The 16,828-nt window shown below is 33.3% G+C and overlaps 1 protein-coding gene across 1 annotated transcript; it reads left to right on the top strand.

Annotated features, from left to right (window-relative positions):
* The first annotated feature begins 5,619 nt into the window (after positions 1-5,619).
* Or67c (Odorant receptor 67c) lies at positions 5,620-9,017 on the top strand. Its single transcript, XM_017632360.1, has 4 exons — positions 5,620-6,410; positions 6,486-6,684; positions 8,595-8,750; positions 8,937-9,017. The coding sequence occupies exons 1-4, from the start codon at positions 5,620-5,622 to the stop codon at positions 9,009-9,011; spliced, it is 1,221 nt and encodes a 406-aa protein (XP_017487849.1). The 3' UTR covers positions 9,012-9,017.
* The last annotated feature ends 7,811 nt before the right edge of the window (positions 9,018-16,828 follow it).

Consider the following 16,828-nt stretch of genomic DNA (forward strand, 5'->3'; position numbering starts at 1 on the left):
CACAATATCACTTTGAAATGGCGTGCTATGGATATGACCGATACTGTATGTATGTATTTATGTGTACGTACATATATACCTTTAATGGTTCAGAAAATTAGTAGAAAAAAGCGGTTAATCCGGTAAAAAACCCGGTTCACGTATCTGGTTTCAACGCTTCACGAACGCCTCGGTAATTACCTAGAAATTTTGAATTTTTGATCTATTTTGACTTGATATATTTGTCCTGGCAAAAAGTAAAAAAAAAAAATATTAAATAGCTGGATAGATTCTCTCTCCTTTGATATCCATATTAATATTATAGAGTTAGTATAGATATTTTAAATAATTTTTTGAAAAGGGAATTCCTTTGAAACTGAAATACTTAGTATGCAGCGTTACTATACAAAATCTATAGTTTCACATACATATGAAAATTTAGCTGGATAACTTTTACTGCCGTACGGTGTTATATGTAATTTTGTAAGTATATCGCATACATATGGACATTCATACATATGTGCATATAATAAAGAATACTCAAAGTAAAAAAATGTTTGAGAAATACATATGTATGTATGTATTTAGTATACGTATGGATATACATCAAAATGTTAGGAATCATTGTTGACATACAGAATTCTTCGAAGCCAATGAAACAGAATATAAAACTTTGCAGACTATGACTTTCAGTAGCTTTTCAGCTTCTTACTGATGCAAATTGAATTCATTGAATTTCAGCCAAATTTTCAGCCATTATGCGTTTGTCAAAGAAACATGGCTAATGCAGAACGCTTTTAAAGTAAAGTTTAAAAATGAGAAATTTTTGAATTCACATAAGCAAATACATATGTATGCAAGGAAATACATATACAACTCTTGGGGATGCATGTATGTAAGTGGTGAAAGAGCTGATTGGTGTTTATAGTTTACAGGGGTAGGCGCTCGCAGTATAACCAAATAAAAATGTTATAGTTTTGTAAATAATAACATCGAGCCTATGCGGGAATGTTTCACAGTCTGCACGAATGTGGTCTGGTGATATTTTGCCCCCAGTAGCGGTGAACAGCAACCATCAAGGCGTTGAATTTCCAATATTTTTTAGTTGATACTTTGGCCTCGAGAATGAACAATATGGAAAAATCCATTGGGTTTAAGTCCGGTGAAAAGCCAAACAAAACACATTTTAGAATTTTCGTCTGTCTGTCTGCATGTTTGTACGCGCATCACTCAAAAACTAATGCAAGGAATTGATTGCACTTTTCACCGACGTATTGCTAGAGGTCTAACTTAAAATATAGAAAGAAAAAAATTAGAGAATTCCCACCTGTTTGAAAATTGCAGTTTAAGTATATTGATAAGATAAAGCAAATATTGCAGTATGGCTGTCAAAAGGAAGAGGCTTAAGAAAATATTTTTGCTGAAGGTTGGCACCTGTTTGAAATTTTTAATTTATTTTAATTGATAAGATAAATGGAATATTGCAATATGGATATCAAACTGAAGCGGTTTAGGAAAGTTTACTGCCGAAAATATTTTTGCGGAGGGTTGCCACCTGTTTGAGAAATTGTGTTCAATTATATTGATAAAATAAATGAAACATTACAATACGGGTATCAAACAGGACAAAAATAAATAAAAAAAGGTGCCGTGAAGCACGCCGGGTATTTACTAGTAAGGAATAAAGATGGATCCCTATTTAAGCGGTAGACTTTTGTTTCGATATAATGTATTAAATATACTATGAAATCCATTTGTATGTATGTATGTATGTATGTATGTATCAATGTATGCATGATTGTAGTTAGTCACATCATCAATCACTTGGAACAATGTTCTGTAAATACAACGTCACAAAGTTAATATGTTTTCAAATATGGCAATCAAAAAATATGAAAAAATTCCTAAGCTATAGTTACATATGTACATAGACATGTACATGAGTATGCATGTATTTATTGAGTTTCGTATTTAATTTTGCTAAACCAACGTAAAAAATAATATAATCAGCGCTCATTTTAACGCTTCAGTGAAAGACATGCTTTTAATATTGGCACAGAATTTTTTAGTTGACACTCACATATATATATATAAATATATCGCACACCGTATTCGAAGGGGACACAAGTCAAAATTACAGGTTTGTTAGAAAATGCGAAAAACTATTTTAAAGCACATTATAATCATATGGGCAAGGGAGCCTTTACCTAATTTTTTTTTTAAACAAATTATAATAAAAAATTGCTCCAGTTTTTGCTGAAAGGTAAATAAAAACTCTGTGAACATTATTGGCAAATAATTTCGAAAATGCCAAATTTTGAGTTGTGCCTCTGTTAAAGACAGTGTGTGATATTTTTAATGTAACTACTATGTCAAAGCGCAAAATTGGCTGGCTAACATTTTATGATTTCAATGTGTGTAAGGATTTATTTAAATTCATAACCTGCAATTTTGACGCTTCGCTACATTATGACGAATTATGGCAAGACATACATACATATGTGCATAACATACATACATAAATATGCAAATAAAAGGATTTTATCCTGCTAATATTATAAATGTGAAAGTTTGTGAGTGAGTGAGTGTGTATGTTCGATGCTCTATCGCGCTAATTGGAATTGTTTGGAAATTAATTTTTATTTTTAGAGAGGGTTGCCACATTTTTCGCAATTTAAAATCCATTTAATTGATAAGTTAAATGAAATATTTTAAAAAGGTTGTAAAATGGCTTTACATAAAAATTACGCGTTTTTTTTGCGTAAATACTAAGGAGAGGACGAAGAAAAGGCAGCATTGTTTGGTAGAAACGAACACCCCATTAGGTGGTTAATTGAAAAATTATATCAAGGTATCGTACATATTTACACGACATTTTTTTCAAAGCATTTTATAAGAGACTTGCCACATTTTCAAAATTTATTTAAATTAATTTTCCCTGTTTTTGTTAAATAAAATATAACAATATATCATTGGTATTAAAATTATGTTCCTACATAACGTTTTGAGTAACGTTAATCACGTGGGCTGGGTCGCGCGTAGAAGCTAAGCTCGTAGTTAAATGTGCTATTATTTTCAAATTGTATATAAGGACAAAGAAGGGACAAAAAAAAACTTTCCATGAGTAAATAAGTATGTGCACAACTAAACTTATGAACTTCCTAAATCTCATTCCCTTAAATTTACATCAAGGAGAATGGGGCCGTATTTTGTACTCTTCCTAATAAATACATATGTATAAATGTATGTTGTGAAATGAAAGTTTAAAACTTTGTGTTTATTACACCTTTCATTTAAATAATTGCAGGTTCTTATGTAAGTGAAACTAAAGTTTTTATAACCTAACATAGCATAGGAATAGAAATGTTAATTGTTTCTGGTTTGTTAATTGTTTAAGTTTTCACCTCTAAATTACATACATATATGGCAAGCAGCAAACAAAATCTTCAAGTGTGAATAAAAGTAACACTTATGCAATATGCAATACGCTACAGTAAATTATGAGGCAATGCTAGCCAATGAGATAAATGAAAATAAAAGTAGAAAAGGAAATTTTTGGTCGAATTTAAAACCGATGAGCGTAACTTCCAGCTCTAATACGCCCTGCTCACTTGATGCTCATGAGCTTAATGAGTTTTTCACGTTCCATAATATCTCTCCAGATTGAGACAGCTTCGTTCAAGTTCCCCAGAATTGTACGCTCTTCCAATTTTATTTTACCGAAATATAATTATATCAACCAGGGACGGTAATCATTATGAGTAAAATAATTTAAATCAGCATTTAATCATTATTTTGAGATTTTTATTTTTTTCGATTAAAAATAATAATTATTATTGAGTTTAAAATAGAAAATGCCATACAGACGCAATCTACTGAAATTTTGACCTGAAAATTTTGGCATTTTATCTTTTTATTAGGGTGTGTCTACATCTAAAAAGCATACGTTGGAAATCACGCTGGTATAGCTTTTGAGTTTTTTTTCATGATCATTACTCTTAAGTGAAAAAATAAAACTCAATAATGATTATTATCTTTGGGGGAAAAAATAAAAATTATAAAATAAGCATTATTTTTGTTCGAAGAAAAAGTCAAGTAATAATAATTTCCTTTGCGCGAAAAAATTTAAGTCAAATATTAATTATTATTTTAAATTTTTGATGATGAAAGTCGAAAAATAAAAATTATTGCAAATTGAATTAGGATTGTTGATTTTTCTGGTTAAAATTTAACAAATTGTGATTATTTTCCGTCCCTGATCTTAACACGTCGAGATTAATTTTTGTTAATGACCTAAAACTCTGGAACTCTCTATCAGCATCATTGAAGAACTTTTTACTTAAACACAATTTCAAAGGTATTATCACTGATTATTTTTCTAATAAAACCACTTAAAATGGTTACAAATTTTCCATGTTGGTTATTGTTATAACTTTGTATAAATATAACCATAAAATTTGTTAATTTTTTGTTATACTTTCATGTTTTCTTACACTCAAAGTTTTTAGTTTTTTTTTAATTGTTTTATTGTGCAATAAAAGATTTAGTCTCAAAGATGAACTTAAAAATAATTCATAATGATCACTTTCATATATTTGTCGACGGCGCACATTAGGCAAAATTATAACTTTTTCGGGGCATAATTAGCAAGCTATGAAATTTAATGTCAAAAAATGTATTCCTGTTTTTCTCAAGCAACATTCTAAAATCGCAATATATTAAAAAAAAATTGAAGTTATACACATAGCTTTCAGTTGCTGGAAGGACGATTTAATTGAAATACTTTTGTTAGGTTAGGTATGCCGAAATGACTGCCACTCCTTCTTTTATGTTGTCCGAAAAATGTCTCATAAGAAAAGAATTTGTATTTCTTGCAATTCCGCTCTTTTCCAATTTTCACAACATTTGCTCAAAGAAAAAGGGCTACATATTTTACGTCCAGCGAAAATTAGAAAAAAAGCGTACAGGAATTGAAATTTTTCTACTTTGAGAAAAGATTTAAATAAATTTATGAATTTCGCCGTATCGTTAAATACATAAATACGCATTGTTTTTTAAAAATATTTTTCTCAACTTGCCTATTCAATTCTGATATTCTAGTTTGTTTTTACTTAACTGCCATGTTTGATGAACTCCTTCAAAATAATGGTGAAAAATATATTTTTTTTTTACTTCAGTTTAATATGAAAACTGACAGAAGGAAAAAATCTTTAACCTTTAAAGAGATAAAATAAACTAATAAAAAATTGCCATCTTAATTTTCTGAAGACAAGTATTATCGAGTTCATCCTGTGGAAAAGCCTCAGCCAACTGATTAACTTAAAGTAATTTTAAGAACAAGTTAGCTCAACAAGTTTTTCACCATTGCACAAACATTTTCAAAATATTCTCTCCCACAGCACATGTGCAAGTTTTCTCACAACACATTACCAACTAGGCTTAAAACTGGCATATTACATACATACATATGTATGTGCCTTTGTATGCATGCATGTGTGTTCATATGAAAACTTTTTTGTATATATATAAAAATTCCCACAAATTGTGCTTAAGATTTATTTCCGCAACGCATTCACTAATCTGCTTAGTGTCGTTCACATCATCGGTTGCATATCTTCTCAAAATCAAAATTCAATAAGCATGCCGCTGTTAGCTCGCACTTTCACCGAGTTTATACACATTCCAATTGTGTTTTACAAAACGATCGGCGAGGATCTGTACGAACATCGCTCCTCCAATCGCGTACGTCGTCTACTGCTCAAGCTCCTCCTGCACATCGGCTTCGTTAACTTCAATTTACTCGTTATGGGTGAGATTATCTTCTTCGTAAAAGCTTTACGTTCGAGCGCTACCATTTTGGAGGCCACCGGTGTGGCACCTTGTATTGGCTTCTCTTTTGTGGCCAATTTTAAGCAGATCGCTATGACAGTACATCGCGTTACGTTGCGTCAACATTTCGATCAAATGGAGGAGATATTCCCGAAAACCGTTAAGCAGCAGAATGCTTACAAATTGCCGCAGCGTGAACGTGTTATGCGACGTGTAATGTCCGTATTTACGTTACTTTGCCTAGCTTATACTACGACCTTCAGCATTTATCCGGCTCTTAAAGCATCGGTGCAGTATTGGCTGTTGGATGCGCCAGTGTTTGAACGTAGCTTTGGTTTCGCCATATGGTATCCATATAAAACAACCGAGAAGAATTGGGTATACTGGCTCACGTATTTGGGACAAGTGCATGGCGCATATTTGGCTGGTGTGGCCTTCCTCTCGGCCGACCTTGTATTGGTGGCCTCGGTGACACAACTTTGTATGCACTTCGATTTCATTTCACGTTGCCTCGAGGAGTTTGGTGGCGCATCGCAGTCGGATGTGCAGAAGGATTTGGAGTATTTGAAGACTTTAATTGTGAAGCATGCCAAGTGTCTGAAGTGAGTTGTAGAATTGGTAGAGATGGGAGAAATACGAAAATGTTTAGAATATTGTTTGCTTTGTTTCCGTTGCAGGTTGAGCGAACATGTCAACAGCATTTTCAGCTTCTCTTTGCTCTTGAATTTTTTAACTGCTTCGTTGACCATCTGCTTTATTGGATTTCAAGTGACTGCTTCATCTAAAGAAGATATTGTAAAATATATTATTTTTCTCACAGCATCATTGGTGCAAGTATTTGTGGTTTGCTATTATGGTGACGAGCTGATGACGGCGGTAAGTGAATGTTATGTAAATATGTATACAGAGCTGACAAATGATACATCCTCATAACTAGATATAAATGTATGTTTTTATTACCATAGACTATGACGCATTAATAAGGTACCTATTACGTTAGGTAAAAATATTAGAATCGCTAAATTCAATTGGATATTAATACGATACACTCTGATTTTTATTTTTTTTTTTTGCTGGAGAGCCGTCGCTGTTACGTATGTGGTGTGGCCACTAAAATTCCTCCTCTCTCTGGACTCTTCGCTACCCTTACCCAGGAACCGCTTTCGCATTACTTCGGGGTAGAGGTCCAGAGGTATTTTCAGACTCTTCTACTGTCCTGCGTCCAGCACCGCCACTTGTAGCTCACTATGCGTGTCCAGTTCTCGTTTTTTGACTCTCAAGATATTTTCTGTGTACGTTGCGATGTCCTTCCAGTTTTCTTAGCAACTCGTAATTTTTTTGACTATATTCTCTGCGGTGATTTTGCCTATTTTGTCGATCAAGCGCATCCCTTTCTCTTTGCCATCTTTGGCATTTGAAGAACGTATGTTCTGCGTCGTCTAGCTCGGCTTCATACAAAAAGCTCGGGCTCACTGCGTTGTCCATCAGGTGAATCTATTTCAGGAGATATCCGTGGTCGCATAGAAGTTGGGTTGTGTAATAATTTACATTGCCGAATTTTCTATCTGTCCATTCTTGAAATTTGGGTATTAGTTTTTCTGTCCATCTTCCCTTTTTTTCTGCATGCCAACGCTTTTGCCACAGGGCCTGTATTTGTTCTTCTATTTTTTGCACAGTCGTCAGCGAGGTCTTGGCTTGTTTCAATCCCCTCTTCATTTTGCGTTTTTTAGCCGCTAGATCTATGGGTAGGATTCCGCTTATTACTAGAATCGCTGGCTCAGATGCGGTACGGTAAGCAGATGCCAGCTTAAAGTCCAATATTAGTCCTAGGTACTTCAAAGATTTCTTGGAGAGAGTTACTGTGTCACAGACCCTCATTTCGACTTCAGTAGGGATGCGTATTTGTGTTAGCAGGAGTATTTCTGTATTTTTGGTGGCAAGCATTAGACCGTGGTTATCTAGCCCCCTTTGGTGCATAGCACGGCTTGGTTGAGTTTTCTTTGTGCTTCTACAGTGTCCCTGGCCTTAATTACCGCTGCGACATCATCTGCGAAAGCGACTAGATGAGTATCGTCTGGCAGGTTTATTTCTAATATGCCGTCGTAATTTATGTTCCAAAGGTCGGCGCCCATTATAGAGTCTTGGGCTGCCCCCGAGGTTATTGTCTTTGTCATGACCCCATCGCTTGTTTCATGGAGGAGCAAGCGGTCACGCAAGCAACTGCGTATTACCTTCATCAATTGGCTGTGTACGTGATATTAGGACTCTAAGTTCTCGATTATGTCAGTCCATCTAACGCTATTAAAGGCATTTCTCACGTCTAGTGTTGCCAGGAGGACTATTTAGCGAGAGTGGTGGTTTCCTTTCAGCGCGTTCTGGAAACTCTCAACGACGTCTTGGATGGCTCCCAATGTGGATCTTCCAGGTCTGAAACCGTGTTGTCTTGGCGACAGCCCCCCTGATTCCTGTATTGCCGCTGTTAGTCGTGGTCTTAAAAGTCGTTCGTAGAGCTTTCCCACGGTATCGAGCATGCACAATGGCCGGTATGCCGCCGGGGACTCAGATTCCCCCTTTTCTTTGCCAATAAGCGTTAGCTGCTGCTTTTTCCTTACTTCCGAAAATATTCCTTCTCTCAGGCAGGCGTTTTACATCTGTAGCAACATATTCGGGAGTGAATTTCCGATTCCCTTTAGAACCTTCACAGGGATACCGTCCAGGCCACGGATACACCCTCATGGTAAAGCAATCCATGTACAAATACATTCATAATAATTTTTTTTTTACAGAGCATGCGAGTTGGAGATGCGGCCTATAATCAAAATTGGTTCGATTGTGATAAGCGCTACAAACGTTTACTAACCATATTGATAATGCGCAGCCAAAAACCAGCCTCCATACGGGCGCCATTCATGCCGCCAATTTCATTTCGCGCCTACATGAAAGTGAGTAGAATTCTGTGAAGCCAAAATAGTTAAGCGGCCTTTAACACAAATTGTCGTGGCATGAAGAAATATATATATATAAGGCAATCAAGTATACAACTATATATATAATCATAGAATTTTATTTTTTTATTCATATTTAAGTGCTAAAAATATTTATGTACCTACATTTCCATTTCTCCGCAGGTGATCAGCATGTCTTATCAGTTTTTTGCATTATTGCGTACCAGTATGGAGAGAAAGGGAACTAAATTTACATAGTTAAGCAAAAAAAAATAAATAATGCATTGTAATGAAAAGTAAATACCAATAAAGGGTAATCGAATAAAAATCAAAAGCCCTTGCGAAAGTTTCAGCTTGCCTGCAGCATGATTTTCTTCATCCACATCCAGATAAAGATTGCGTGTGCATAATGTCGGATATGTGACATCTTTTAATGGATATTTAGGTGGACAGCGTGATGCCGGTTTGCTATAATCAAAGACTATTCCATCGGTAAAAGCAAAAAACGCAGCATATCTGGTCACATCTATGGAAGAAAGAACAGGATTACTACATACATTAAAGAAATTAACATATATACAAATTAGGGTGGTCCTTAAATGTAGGAAGCAAATTTTTCTTACCCTCAACCCCTACGTCAATGATACTATAGTCGAAGATATTACATATAAATTTTAGCCCCGGTTGGGTTAAGGTGTGTCGCACAGGTGCCAAATTTCCGATTACCCTATGAAGACGTCTTAACCGACTCCAATCGGGACCAAAATTTATATGTGATTTTTTCGGTTTAGGGTATTAAATGAAAAAAAAAAATGTTTTTTTAAATTTTTTTAGTCCATAGAGGCATCAATCCTTTGAGCCCTTTGCGACACGCCTTAACCGACTACAATTGGGATAAAAATTTATATGTGGTATCCTCGACTATGGTAGGATCGATTTTGGGTATTAGATTAAAAAAAAATTTTTATTTTTTGAGTCTCTATAGAGGAATCTATATTTTGCCCCCCTGTGCGACAGGCCTTAAGCGTACCCAATCGGGAACAAAATGTATATTTATGTGATATCTATGTGGTATTACCGATTGAGGAGGTAAGACTGGAAAAAATCGTTCATTTGATTTTTAAGTACCACCCTAATGTACATGCATATATGTATGTAAGTCATGCGGACTGCGCCCCTCCTGCAGATGGGCGGGAAAGGAGGGTTAAACCGTCCGTGATTGTGGAAATCGATTCGTATGAAGTAATTTTAGCTTGGAATAGCAAAATTTTGTTTAACATTTTTTTTGCAAAATTATTGCTTGAAGAAAATGCCTTTGAGAGGTTTATAATCTCTCTTGTAAAATTCGAATACAACTGGACTAAGCAACTTTTCATGTCAAGTTCAAGAGGACTGCAATTTTACAACATCGGACCGCGGAAGAGTGAGAAGTTTTGAGAGTCCAGGAAAAAATGCCAACGAATTTCATGCGAACTTGATGCAGTCTATATCATATCAAAAATATTGAAATTATAAACTGAGAACAGGGAAACAACAATGCTTCGTTAAAATACGTTTAAAAGCACCCTCATTAAAAACTTTCGGCTGGAGCTTTATTAGTCAAAAGCGTATATCGCCCGAATATAAAGAGGAATAACCAAAATGAATTTCTTTTATCGCTAGATGAAGCTAGGATCGATATTGCGAAATGTCTCAAATTCAGTGCCATCTAGCGGAAAACTAAAATAATTCCACTTTGAAAAATAGGATTTCAGGCCAGCTTTGTCACAGAGCGTATATGAGCGGTTATTCGAGGCCAGTTTGCAAAAATCCTTAGAAAATTTGCTGCACGAATGATGGGATGTGAACACAAAGCAAATAATGAAGCCTAGCCAGGTAAAAATACACTGCGAGTAAAACATTTAGATAACACATTTATGTGAAGAAATATTTTGATTTTTTTACTTCCTTATAATTATCAGTGATTTTCCTTTATTTCCCTTCGAAAATGGTTTTCATTTTTTTTTTCAAACCCATCTCGAATGTATTTCCAATACATTGTGGCTGCATTTCTTTATTCATTCTGAACGTTTGGAATAAGCTTTTTTGTTTATTTATTCTTTAGAACGTTCCTGTTGATATGTTGACGTATATTTCAAACGCATTCTGTTTATTCCGGCTGTGGAATGGGATTATCCGGAATGTATAAAGAAACGCAGCCTATGAACGTTGGAAAACTAAGGTTGGTTATGAGTTCGTTCTCAGTTCGATATGCATATTGGATATCGAAGATCATTTTCGAACGTTCGCCAAAATGTTTATAGGGTATGTATTCATTCATTAGTTAAAACTAACCATATAAATATAAAAAGTGTGGTTATGGTGTAAGCTAAAGCACCCAATTATGTTTTCTGGTAACCAGGCGATATTTGAGCGTAAAATATCGATATCTGATATTATCGTCTAAAAAAATATCGCGCCGATAATATCGTATCGGAAGTAAAAAATATCGTCAATATCGACACAACGATGTAATATCAACCTTACAGGATTTTTTTTTTTTTAAGAACGCGGTATCAACGTACATTGAAATTCAGCCAGAAATCTTCGAAGCTCTTGAAGAGATACATATGTAGCTGCATGAAAAAACGACAAATCAGTAACAAAAACTTCCCAGTTCCTGGAATTAGTCAAATCGCAAATCAAAGCATAAAATTGATTTCTGAATTGAAAGTTGTAACAAATCCTAAATAATTTAGAAATAAATAAATAGAATTTATTTGCGATGTGATTCCTCGACGAAAAAAAAAAAAATAATTTATTAGTGATTAAATTTATCGGACAAATAAAAAATTAAATGGACTTGTGATTTCATTCTTGGACTAAAAAATACTTTTGTTTTGTAAGGCAACACTTTTTTATTTGGTTGATGAATCAAATCACAAACATATTTTATATGAGTATCTACATATCAGTTTTTCCCTGCGATCTTTTTGAATAAGAAAGGTTTGTTTGATTAAAATGTATTTTATTTTTTATTTGATCGACGATTTAAATCACAAATCAAATAGATTTCTTAATTAATAATAAGAAATGGCATGACATGGTTATTGGTAGAAATTCTTCCATGGAGAAGGTTTATTTTTGAAAATGCTCTTTTGAAAGCGTTCTTAGAAGCGTTCCTCATTTTGACGACTGGTCATGTACACACATACATATGTACATATAGCAATGTTAGAAATAATTACATATAAAGAAATTATTTTCTAAAGATGAAAGTTTGAGTATATAACTACAAACATATATAGTTCATTTAGTAATAAATAAAATAAATAATTGAATTAAACGTTGTTTGTATAAACTTACCAAATTTTAAGGCACGTAAATTAACCTAATTATTTATATTTAAATCTAAAGAAGTGTTGTCATGCATACATATGCATATCTCCATATGTAAATAACTATGTATTAACGTGACATGCATGACAGTTTCTATGTTCCTATAACGCATTGAAATAACAAGCCGCTTGTCAATTTCAAGTCATTCAAATTGATTTATAGCTCGAACGTCAACAACGTTGCTGACTAATTGTATTAATATTAGTCCGTAAGGTATTTCAGTTATGCTTTGATATTTAAAATAATATTATGTAAATTGAAGGTCAAAAAGGCTATAATGAGCTGGCAAGCCTGTTTGCTGGAACAACCCTGTAGGAAAACGCTAAATAAATAATAATAAAAATGCTTGCCTGCAAAACCGGCACTTTCTGGTGATATTTTATTATTTAGTTAAACAGTCTTGATAAAAACAAAAAAAAAAATTATCTTAAATTGGGATTTATATTTTTTCTATGATTCCTATTTGTCCGTGTATGCACGAAAAAGTCTAAAAATAATATCTATAATGTGATTGAACAAAAAAATTGCCCAATAACGGTTTGAAATATCTTCAAAGTAAAAATTATCCAAAACTAAGTATCTTGAAATCCGAAAAGTTATAAATAAATTAATAGTAAAAAAAATATATTTAAACAAGAACTGTATCAGACCATAAAAACGAAGTTTCCAAATATCTGGACTCCTGCGAACGGAGTTTTCAAAGATCTCGACGCCTCACAGTGTAAGATTTGACCCATCTAGCTGCTTTTAATTCTGTAATTCGAAAACTATTGAAGATAGATTAATGAAATTTTGCACAGGGTACGTTATAAGATAGCTTTTTACAAAAAATTGGTAATTTATAATTACTGTCACGCCACCCTATTATATAACTGCAATATTAAAAAATGCAAAAACTGAAATATTTAACTAATTACAAACGCTAAAATGCCTAAAATTTATATTCAGAATTTCCCTATAACAGGACTGACAAACTGACAGAAATGGACTTAAAAATAAATATATATTTTTTTTAATTATGGGCGTGGAAAATATCTACAAAAAAGTCAAGTTGGGTCAGCATAATTCCGTTATAAGTTCAATATTTCTTGCTCTATTTACAAAAATGGGATACCATTGGAAATGTAATGAATCAGGCTTCTTCTATTCAAAGCAAAAATACAAGAATTTGTCTCGACCGAGATAAAATGCAAATGAATTACTCGAAGAAAATGAAATTCCCAGTAGGCCAGAAAAAAGAAAATTTCATCAAAACCTGCACTTTCCAGCAGCTAAGATTGTGTTGTTTCAAGTCTAAGAGGAGTGGCAAATAAACTGAGATACAAACTTTATCGAATAGTGGCGGATAACGAGTTTTCGGGTCTAATAAAAATAATAGTTTGCTAAAAATAAGTCTAAGTCAACATCGTTTTACTTTAACTGAAATACTCAGTCCTAGTTTACTAAATTCCCAAAAATGCATATTCATTAAAAGGATCATACCTAAAAAAATAAGACCAAAATGATATTTTAGCAATTGTTGCATAAATCACATAACACCGACAAATTAAACATTGAGATTCAGTTTTAAATATACAAGTTTAAATATTATTGCCCTCAGTAATTTTCCAAATCAAACCCCGTCCCGCCATACACTTTGATTTAAATTTTTTAGTTGTTATGGTTTCATCTTTATCAGGCATTTCTAAAAACATTCTTGACGTTGTTTTGAATTTTGGCGACATAAAATAATGTAATTAATCTTCTCTAGAATATGGAAATGATACACTGTGCGCCTGCGCCCCCTAGCGGATTAATTCATCTTTCATATTGCACTTTCGTCGAATTCTGAGCTAAGTTTGAAGTTTAAAGTCCTAGAGACTAACTAATCGGAAGGAAAACATAATTTTATTGAATGTTAATGCATTTTTCCGAAAGTGTTGTAGCGGAGCGATATTCGTTCGATTACATTTAACTTTCCCTACAGGACTTTTGTACAATTAAGTAAATTTGGTCGTTGGTGTGGGTATAGCCTTATGACACTATTGTGTTATTGCACGGGCATTTCCATGATAATATCAGATATGTATTTTAAAGCTGAACTTAATCACAAGCAAATGAAGTGATATGCGTCAATATTCAACTAATTTATAGGGTGGGAAAGGGCGAATATAATGAATGGCAGGGTGATTGAAAATTGCCTTTAGTGCGAGTAATATTCCTAACAATTACAATGTGAATATAAGCTAAATAATTCCAATTTAAAATTAAGTAGTACACAAAGGTTGGTGAAAATCTATCGGCAGTTAATCAAAAACTTTGTAAAATTTATTTAAAAGACATGCATATATTAATTAAACTTTCAGTTTTTAGCTCGAACTTTCGCTTTAAATTACCCCACTCTTTTACGCATGCAGATATATTTATATACATATATGTATACATACATCCATGGGTATATGTACATACATACTGCTAACGACAAATATCTACATACATATTTATCTCCGAATGTATGCAGACATACATACATATATGCATTTCCATACATACATACATATGTACTATTTACATATGTATATTCGTAAGCATGTATATGTTTAAAGCAATATAATTTATGGTTTGCCTAAACGAATTTAATTAAGTTAACATCATTTGCAAATGCATAATGAATTTATGGTCCCCATTGTCTACTGAAAACCCTGCTAAATTCACATGTACATACATACATATGTATATACCACTATGTAATACAACTTTTTAAATTTAAAAAATAACTATTGCTAGAAATGCATTAAGATAACAAAGTTCATAGTTCTAATGAAGAATCGGAGATTGTTTTCGAGAAAAGTAAATTATAGCCAATTTAGGAATAAAATTTTCGTGACAGATGAATTTGAAAATACTACAAATATTTAGTGTTTCTTTCCTGTTAAAAATGAATCTTTAACCTGTGGGCAGTGTTGCCGCGACGTTGTGGCAATGCCAATTTAAATTTTTTTAAGTATCCAAGCATCAGCCTGAGGATAAACATCCATTTGTAGTAAAAACATAAAAAATGCGGTGGCCCTTCGAAATATGTAATATCGGTGTTTCTACTAAAATTTTGTCTGATCGCGTTAGTAATGTAAAAATGCTAGTTTCTTACAAAAAATCCTAAATTTAAGATTTTATTAGAAGTAGTTTATTGGACATTCACGGTACTTCTGCTCACTTTACGATGCATATCAGAATTCCGATTTTATTTCAGTCGTTAAGGAGCTGAGGTCGTCCTGCATGAATTCGCGACGCAAGCACTCAAAGCTGTTAATTACCTTAGGCGCATTGCTAACCTACATAATTATTTAGTGTTGATACAATTAAAAAAAAAAAACGTGTACAAACTCAAGTTTCCGTAGGTAGAGACAAACAACAACAACAACAACAACAAAAAAGACAGCTCACATAGGACAATCCTCGGTGTTACGTAAGCAACCTTGTTTTATGCATATATATAGAGATTTGAATTTTTAAATAGTTATCAACCATTTTCAAAATTATTACTTCTGGTTAACCGTGTATTTAAATGCCTTTCATTCCCTGAATTTATTGCAATATTTTACTTTAAGTCACTAAAATTTTAATTGCGCGCCCTGCTCCATACATGCATGTATACCAGCACATTTTTTTTCTTCGCCTTCAAAAAACAAGGATCGATGTATGTACATATACATATCTAACAAAGCATTTTGAAGAAGTCTTCTAGATATTTCAACGAAATTTCAGCGTATCGATGAAGCCATAAATCAAATTGTATTTGCATTGATTGTTGTTGTTGTTGCTGTCCGCTAGCAAAATCACGTTCTCAACGCATTGAAGTAGGACGAAGGTTATAGATACATATGTACATTAGACTGCATCACCAAAAAAAGGTGCGGTTCTTCCGGCGGGATTACAAAACCGAGCATATTTTAAGACCTCTGCCAAAATATTTCGAAAAAATATTAAGATTTACGTGAGTTGGACCGATTTGTAAAATACCTCCAAAAATGGAGTTTTTTATGAATAAAAATAGTTTCTTAAAGGCTTTTTTGGAAAAAATCCCCTCATATGACAAAACAGTTTAAGCTTAAAAAGTCTACATAAAAATATTAAAAATTTTTACCAACGGAATCATAAAAAAATCATCAACAATCTTATTATTACGATTCCGTTGAAATGTTTTTAAATTTTTTATAAAATTTTTTTAAGCTTTAACTGTTTAGTGATCTGAAAGAATTTTTTTAAAAAAATCTTTAAAAAAACTATTTTGGTGGATGTTTTAAAATATAATAGCTTTTATAATTCCAGTGGAAAAACAGTACCGAGTTTTTGTTTTTTGAATGGGAAGTGATGCAGTCTAATGTACATGCATATGTATGTACAGCCATGTATGTTTATGAGTTGCATGCCACACGCGTAACAAGGTTACTCAACCAGCTGCATAACAATTGCCTTCGATTCTGTGTTATGCCAGATACTGATATCTAGTTATGTTGTGTTGTTTTTGTTGTTGTGGTAGTAGACGCACTGCTGCATTGTTATGCACTTGACAACGCGCTATTCAGGCATTGTGCACAGCTCGTTACGCGAAGAAGAACGTAAAATGGTAGTTAACAAGGACGTGAATATAATTTACAGATAACTGAAGAAAAGAAAGAATTCCTTCATTTTCACATTTACAAAAAAAAAAAAAAAAA

The sequence above is a fragment of the Rhagoletis zephyria genome, unplaced genomic scaffold (assembly GCF_001687245.7).
Source record: "Rhagoletis zephyria isolate East Lansing unplaced genomic scaffold, Rhagoletis_zephyria_1.1 Rzeph_scaffold_09988, whole genome shotgun sequence".
In the NCBI taxonomy this organism is placed as follows: Eukaryota; Metazoa; Arthropoda; class Insecta; order Diptera; family Tephritidae; genus Rhagoletis; species Rhagoletis zephyria.